Raw genomic sequence first — 8,484 nt, forward strand, 5'->3', positions numbered from 1 at the left:
TCTCAGCTTTGATAAAAGAGGAATGGGTCAGACCAGACAACCAGGAAACACATCATACCTCTCAACTCCACCAGATTCTTGGACCTTCATTTTAATATACTAACATTTAATAAGATAAAAAGAAAGAATAAGGATAACTTGAAGTCACGTCTTTTTTTTTTCCTCTTTAGCACAAGCCAAACTCTTTAAATCTCCCCTTTTGTTTAAGGAACAAGACAGCTAAGCCCTAGTTACATCTCCTAGTAGTGGTTGTGATGCAAGGAATCCAGGTCAGGTCCACCTATTGTAAATCCTCCAGATTCTTAAATATTCTTTGGATCTTGATTGTCCGAATGGTTTCTTTTCCTTCCGCACTTTTCCTTTCCACTAAACCTTCCAAAAATATGTTTGTAAACAACACCCAGAAACACCCACTTGTGGCTTGATGTTGCTATTAACACCATCTGGAACACTGTATTCACCAAGATTGAGGTTTCTCTCCCTTTTACTGCTAATTTATGTACAATGGTGTACAATTGCCACAGTGATTTGTTTCCCCCCCTCTTCCTCACCAAGTCAGTAAAGCTTAAATGTCGAGAACACAGCCAAAATATTGTTAACAAAGCCAATGTAGGTACCTACATCGAAATGTCATGAACAATACAGAAATATCGAAAATAAAGCCAAAATGTCGTGAAGAAAGCCGCAATGTCGTGGAAAAGGCCAAAATGTTGTAAAAAAAAAAAACAAAAAAACTGAAATGTCGTCAACAGAGCCAAAATGTTAACACAGCCGAAATATCGCCAACAAAGCCGATGTAGATACCTACACCAAAAAGTCATGAATGATAAAAGAAATGTCAAAAATAAAGCCAAAATGACATGAACTGTCATCAAAAACAACTGGATATGTCGTCATCAAAGCCAAAATGTTATCAACAGAGCCGAAATCTGGATATGTCGTCATCAAAGCCAAAAATTTCGTCAACAGTGCCGAAACGCTAACACAGCCAAAATATCGCCTACAAAGCCAATGTAGGTACCTAAGCCGAAATGTTATGAACAATACAGAAATTTCAAAAATAAAGCAAAAATGTCGTGTTAAAAGCCGCAATGTCGTGAAAAAAAGCCGAAATGTCATCAAAAAACCCGATGTCATCATCAAAGCCAAAATGTCGTCAACAGAGCCGAAATGTTAACACAGCCAAAATATCGCCAACAAAGCCATACCGAAATGTCAAAAATAAAGCCATAATGTCGTGAACAAAGCCACAATGCTGTAAAAAAAAAAAAAAACAATGTCTTCATCAAGCCAAAATGTCGTCAACAGAGCCGAAATGCTAACACAGCCAAAATATCGCCATCAAAGCCAATGTAGATACCTACACCGAAATGTCATGAACGATACAGAAATGTTAAAAATAAGGCCAAAATGTTGTGATAAAAGCCGAAATGTCGTCATCAAAGCCAAAATGTTATCAACAGAGCCGAAATATTATCAACAGAGCCGAAATATTAACAAAGCCAAAATGACGATAACAAAGCTAAAATGACAATAAAGTCAAAATGTCGACAAAGTCGAAATGTCAACAAAGTCTAAATGTCAACAAAGTCTAAATGTCAATAAAAAGCTTTGTTAATTTTAGAGAATGTAGGCCTAAAATGTTGTGCGATCAAGCTGATGTTGATCGTTATTCACGTCCACTGACATTATCAACTTAATTCTTGAAACCTTTTTTAATCAAGTTTATTTACCAAACTATATTTCGTCATTATTCTCAACATTACTGACTTGGTGAGGAAGGGGGGGGAAATACACTCCCAATTTTTTTCTCCCTCACTTTAGCAGCAATACTCCCATGTATACATGAGTGGAAAGTAACAGAGTACATTTAATTGATTACTTTTTTTTTGAGTATCTTTACTTGGAGTCATTTTTGGGGGGTACTTATAACATTTCAAAGTAAAATATTGTACTTTCTACTCCACTACATTTGTGGCATTTTTATGCGGAAGTTCTTGGTTCTAAGCACAGATAAATTAGGTGGTTTCTGAAAGTTACAAGGTTACAAAGTTACTCTGAAAATTAAGCATAAATGTGCTCATATTCAACATTTAAATATATATATATATATATATGTACTTTTGAAAACGTGTTTTCAAAAGTTAGTACTTCAGTACTTTAAATTGAGTAGATGTTTGACCGTAACGTTTACTTGTAGTTGAGCAAGATTTGACTAGGAGTATCAATACTTTTTTTCAAGTACTACGGTACTGTTTAATTCTTCATCCACCACTGCAAGTATATATATGCTAACTTCTGGAGAAAATCTTTTTTCTTTTCAGAAATAAAGTTAAAAAAACAAAAAAGGATGTAAAAAAAAAAAAAAAATTAAACATTATATTTTTGAGATGCACCTATACATCTGTAATTCCCTCAGCTGCTTCTTAGTTGAACAAATTAACCCCCCCCCCCAACCTCTGATCTCCATTTGTGCCTAATTACTCGGAGCAGTCCTGAGTTCTTCAGATCACTTCAATCTAAAAGTTAGGTTCGCTGACTGACAGAGACAGAAGTGGAGTTTATAAAACAACATTAAAATCCTTCTAACTTGATGTTCTGACTACTGAAAGCACATGGTGCTGCCTTTCTATTGAATTATAAAGAGCTAAATAAATTATATGAGCTTTTCAAACTCATTGTCTGATTCAGTCTTCCTTTAATCACATCTAATGTAGATGTAGCTTTAAAAAAACTCCCTCTGCTGAGGGGGTTGTCATCTCTAGATCAACTCAACTCCTCCTTTTAGCTTTATCTAATAAAAAGCAAACGTTTCAGCTGAAACTGAAGGCTATAGAAGCACTTAAGAGTCACAGACTGAACTGTGCGCAGTATTTTCTAACCAATTTACCATGTTAACATGACCCATAACCTAACAACTGTGCCCTCCAGCCTTAGTTTGTGCGTCTTTGGGATACATCTCTATCCCATAAAGCTACAAAAATAGATGGGAGAACAAACATAAGACACAAAGCAGTCCCTGGATGAATATAAAAGCTTTGAATGGCCCAGAACAGATAGTTTTGTTTTATTTTGTCTGTATTTACAATTGAGTTTGTGACAGAGCTGGAAGTGATGCACTACAGGAAAAAAATATTCTTTTCATCAGTAGAATCATTTAATCATTAGAAAGATAAATACATTTTTATCTGTCTTTCAGGATGCATTTATATAAAAATGAAATAAAGGGGCCTCTGCTTCTAAAATTCCTGTAGGAAAAGAAAATCCCTTCTCCAGGGAGTGAAAACAGAAATTGTCTATTTGCTGTGATGCTCTTCCTTTCTTCTTCAGCCTTTTTTTTATCGATCAGGTCTTTGGAGGCAGAACACTTTGGCCTGGTTGTCTCCTGAAGCAGTTACAGCAAGAGTCGCTTCCCTGAGGAGACACGAGGACAACCAGGATGTAATCAAATTTATTCTCATTTAAGAGCAACAGAAGGTCAAAAACAATATGTTGATTATTCCCCTCATTAGTTATTGACTTTACTTTTTCCATCTTCTGTTTAAACGGTGTGGAGGGTCAAAATGTGACATCCACCTCAACATTGTTTGCTGCTTCTTTGCTTAAAGGTATAGTGAAGGATTTTCTTTCTCCGGGTGGATCATCTAAATAAGTGGTCCTCCTAATTGTCAATCATTCCGGTTAAATGTTTACGTAAGGCCGCCCTACATGCTAGTCCCCATTTAGCTATCTTTTTCTATGCATGCGCATTTTCAGGCGTATATCTGGGGTGAGCTACGGTTTCAGACAGTCATTGAAGCTCAACTTTCTCACCGCGGTTCTTTGAAAATGGCCGAGGGTCGTAAGAGAAAAAGTGTCCATGAAGTGTATGAGAAGAAAGGCCTCAGAAGAGGCAGATATACCCCAGAATGCTTTGCAAGGAGAGCTCTTCTCGCAAAGCATTATGGGATTTGCTGTCACAGCGGCAGCAAATCCCATAAGGAGGAGGAGTTATGTGACCAACGGGGAGTAAAAAGTACTTATCATCTGTCCAAATGGTCACTTAACTGAGTTCACTTAACAAATTTACGAAAATCCCCTACAATACCTTTTAAATCTCATTTATACTTACATTAAAAAAATTGCTTTTTTTTTGTTTTGTGTCGTTATGCACCAAGTTCAAAAGATGGCGTTCTGGACCCAATTAGAAGGTACTTGGAGGCAGCCGTACCTGTTGATAGTAAAGTCGAGGATCTCTGCGGTGTGGCCGCGGTACTCCGACAATAAGTTTCCAGAACGAGCGTCCCATAAACGCAGCGCTCCGTCTAGACAGCAGGTGGACACCACCGAAGAAGACTCCTCCCACTGCAGATGAACAATCCCAGCCTAAAAGACCCAGAAAATGGTAAAAAAAAAAAGCAACCAAAAACAGGTTTGGAGTTTTAAATGCGAATCAAACTAAAGGAGCTCGTTCTTACCTCATGCTGGAATCGGTGCCTCAGCACATGTGAAGAAAGGTCATATATAGCCAGAGTCCCATCCAAATAAGCCACAGCTACCAGAGGCAGGCTGCAAATACAACAACACACCATTGTAAGATGCTAAGGGGATTGCGTCTGATTTGGAAATCTGGTTATCATCTTACATGTTGCAGAATCCCACAGACTCGACAGAATTGGATTCTTCCTCATCTTTTGATCCTTTTGCCTCCACAGAAAACACGCCAACAACCTAGAAGCACAACTTTACTAAGCGAAGCAGTTAAAACTATCCATTTCCCCCTTTTAATGTTTTCTGTTGTGACCCACCTTGCCTGTGGTGGTGTTAATGAGCTTGGCACATCCGTCCACTGAACCCGTCAGCATGAGGGAGCCATCCTTGTTGAATGCGAGGCAGGTCAGCGCCCCCTTGTGTCCATCGTGACCTTTGAGAAAACACTTTCATTTCATTTAAAATCACATCTTTTTTCACTCCTAAAATTAACCGCCTGTTAATTTGCATTTATTTAGCATAATTATAATTCTTCATAAGTGAAATCTGTTGTAAGTAGAAGCGTAATACGTGTAAATCAGTTTGGTTGACAACTCTTTATCAAGGAAAAGAGAAAACAAAATAAACCTGGTATTTAGTGGGGAAATTCGGGTTTATTTGAACAAAGTTAACAAAATTATAAAAGTTTATTAAGATTTAATTTTAGTTTTTTCTAGGCTGTTTTTTTTTCTCAGCTCAGGGTACAATCAGTCCCATCAGTTTTCAGATGTGTACTTAAAATTACACCACTAAGCTGCAGACATTTTTCACAGCTTGGAATTCTGCCCTTTAAATTTATGTCCTCTCCCAAAAAGGGTGGCTGAAATAAAAGCTAGTTTTTGTAAGAAATGCATTTAATTTTGTCATTTTAATTCTGAAACATAAGAGATTTAAAAAAAAAAAAAAAAAAAAAAAAAAAAAAAAAAAGTTGATTAATCGGATTTGGTAGGAAAAGAATTTAATTTAAACATTTCTTATGAATATGTAGGGAAATCATTTTGACAATTTCTATTTTACCATTAAAGGTGCAGTAGGAGATCTTTTGACACATTTTTTACCATGTGGCTTAAAGATCTCCCCACAGCCGCTTAGCAAGCAGTGAAATAGAAGGTCTGGAAGTGAAAATAAAATAAATGCTCCCCGCTACAGTGAGAAATCAATGAGTAACATCCATCAATCAATAAACCAGGAACCAATCGTTGTACACGATTGGTTCCTGACACGTCAATCATGGTCATCTGCTTGTTCCTCCCCCTGTGCGCGTACCCTGACAGATGAACGATTCGACCCCCTAATTGTTGTGCAGGACGTCATGGCTGGAAGCTAGCCACTGTTTAGTTCTGATGTTTAGTTCTGATGTACGGCTAAAGCATCTTTGCTGCTTTGGCTGCACGGTGGAAAAAGTGGGTCTGATGCGCGTTGGGTGGAGCTAACTTATCCTTTCTTTGCCTGTAACAATGGCAGCTATATTTGCTATGATCAGTGGGTTAAAAAGTAGTTTGAATCCATTTTGAAGTAAGAAAGTCCACCTGAAAAATATCAGTTCATGCGTGTCTTCCTGCCAGCTCCCAGATAAGCGAACTGCATCCATAGTTATGTGTTTTGAAGGCGTGGTTTCGAGGGGTGGTCTGAAGGGAGAGGCATGGTTGTGCATGTTCAAAATATAGCTTGCCTGAACCGTTTTTCCAAGGTCTCCTACAGCACCTTTAAGTGTATTTGTACTTTTATTTAAATATTTTGGGGCCTAATCAAATTCACAGAAGTTATGTTGTCATGGCAACGTCAAACAATCCACTGGTCGCAGAGAAAAGGGCTATCCTGCTCACGGCTGTGGACTAGTAAATTCAAATAGTCTACTGACAGAATTTAGGAGAAAATATGGCACAGAAACGCATTTCTGATTCATCCACTCATGAGCGACTTTATCACCACGACCTCAGAGCGCACCCTCAACATTTGGACACTTGTAACTGAGGATGCCTTCTGTAGCTCAAAGTAAGAGCATGGTACCGCTGCACACTTTTATATCTATTCGTGCAGTTTAATCCAACCATAGTATTTTAGATTGTTATTTTCATCCTGTGTTCTTTGTGTAATGGATGTGGAGGACTGTTCAATAACGTTTAAACAGTATAATATAATTATTTCCTTGTGTTTTGTGTAAATTTTGGAGAAAATAGTCAGGTGTGACATAAACACAGTGACTCAGGTTCATGCCAGCTGACCAAATCTGAAGTGAAGTTTAATTAACAGTGCACATATTCACCTGAGAACTTATGATGTCTGTGTAATACAGACCCTGGTTGTGTGCACTGAAGTGTAAATGACAGTAAACTAGTGAATCTCAATCTATTTACTTACTTATTTTTATTGTATTTTAAATAGGCATATAGGCTCATAGGTCTTTTGTCCAAAGAAAACAAAAACATTTTCGCAGCACGCCCTGTTCAAAGGTACTTCCAGAAGCCCATCACCCGGCCCTGATTTAAAAAAATATATGAACAAGAACGATTAAGAGACTGTAGAGTAAGGGTGGACTTAAGAAGAAGAGCATAAGAAAAATAACTGTAGTCACACCATAAAAGTTCACTTGTTTTATCTGGAAAACTAGCATATGTGCGACCAGCATGCAGCACCTCTGTTATGCATATTTATGCTTTTATTAAAGCAGCGACATACAGCTTGGTTTGCAAAGAGGGTATGGCAAGCAGTAAATTATCAGTATCAATTACTTCAAACATGTATACAAAGAGCTTGCCATGATTCACCGTTAAATCATCATTTGGCTTGCCGTATGTCGTACAGTACCTTTAATGACATGAATTGAATTTCCACGCTTCAGGTCCCACAGTCTTATTGTTCCATCCTCATAACCCACAGCGGCTCTTTTACCTGGAGGAAGACGTCAGAGAACAGAGAACACGACGGCGTTTCAGCATCAGACATGAAGAGGAGAAACCATTTTTGCTTCAGATGGTGAATTTATTGAACATCCATTTAGGTTCAAGATTTAGATCTTAATTTAATCCAAACATGAGCTTTGCATCACAATTATGTAAAAGTACAGTTAAAGTCAGATTTTCAGATACAGTATAGAAAATGACACAAACCTTTTATTTAAAAAGTTTAGGATTCCCAAAATACTCCCTTATTTAAGGGATTTTTTTTTTTTTTAATCCAGAGATTTTAAGTTGAATTTCCTTCAGACTATTACTTGGGCGTGTTTAAGGTTTTGCTGGCATTTTGGCCCATTCCTCCAAACAGAATCCATTAAATTGAAGGTGGGTTTGAAGATCATACAGACAATTATGGACTTTGTAATTGTCCAGTTTAATTTGCGGTTTAAAATCAACACCTGTTATCTTTCTTCACTTCTCTAAGCATCGAAGCGTTCAGTTTCGCTTTCTCACCATCAGGAAGGAATTGTCCACTGGTGGCCTGACACCCAGGGCTCTGAAAGGTTTTACAGTCTCCTGCTGGGACCTTCCACATCCAAACGTTTCCATCATTGGTCCCCGCCAGCAGCACAGGAGCGCAGGGATGCCACTCCAACCACTGAGGAAGAGATGAATTTACACCTGAATACAGAAACTATCCAGCTTCCTGTCCTCATCTTATGCTTTTGATACTTTTTGAAATGTTCATTTTAAACAATGATTCAAACATGTAAAAACTGAGCGCGTTCAAGGGATCCAATGACTCTCTGCACTCAAAACCTTACCTCCAGATCTCCCACTTCAAACGACCAGATCTCCTCTTTAGTTTCCACTTTCCAGACTTTAATCTGACCGCTCATATCCCCCGAAGCCACCAGAGATGAGTCGTGGCTGAACATGGCACATGTCACTGAATCTTTGTGGCCTACAAAGTCCGAAAAAAAAAAAGAAGAAACATTTTGGGGACAGGATATTTTAAAATGTTTTATTTATCTATTTTATTTATTTTTGTTGAGGTACGTTGCTGGAACTGTTCTAA

At 37.9% G+C, this 8,484-nt stretch overlaps 1 protein-coding gene across 1 annotated transcript in view; it reads right to left on the reverse strand.

Moving 5' to 3' along the window:
- Nucleotides 1–3,139: 3,139 nt before the first annotated feature.
- The window catches only part of aamp (angio associated migratory cell protein), a 7,801-nt gene continuing 2,456 nt past the window's right edge, over nucleotides 3,140–8,484 (reverse strand). Inside the window, exons 4-11 of the mRNA XM_015391989.1 lie at nucleotides 8,231–8,370; nucleotides 7,920–8,064; nucleotides 7,318–7,401; nucleotides 4,788–4,903; nucleotides 4,625–4,710; nucleotides 4,458–4,548; nucleotides 4,211–4,365; nucleotides 3,140–3,414 (exon numbers count right to left, since the gene is read on the reverse strand). Coding sequence (XP_015247475.1) covers nucleotides 3,339–3,414; nucleotides 4,211–4,365; nucleotides 4,458–4,548; nucleotides 4,625–4,710; nucleotides 4,788–4,903; nucleotides 7,318–7,401; nucleotides 7,920–8,064; nucleotides 8,231–8,370 — 893 coding nt within the window. The 3' untranslated portion in view covers nucleotides 3,140–3,338. The remainder of the gene's footprint in view (nucleotides 3,415–4,210; nucleotides 4,366–4,457; nucleotides 4,549–4,624; nucleotides 4,711–4,787; nucleotides 4,904–7,317; nucleotides 7,402–7,919; nucleotides 8,065–8,230; nucleotides 8,371–8,484) is intronic.

This window comes from Cyprinodon variegatus, unplaced genomic scaffold (assembly GCF_000732505.1).
Source record: "Cyprinodon variegatus isolate N-32 unplaced genomic scaffold, C_variegatus-1.0 Scaffold568, whole genome shotgun sequence".
Classification (NCBI taxonomy): Eukaryota; Metazoa; Chordata; class Actinopteri; order Cyprinodontiformes; family Cyprinodontidae; genus Cyprinodon; species Cyprinodon variegatus.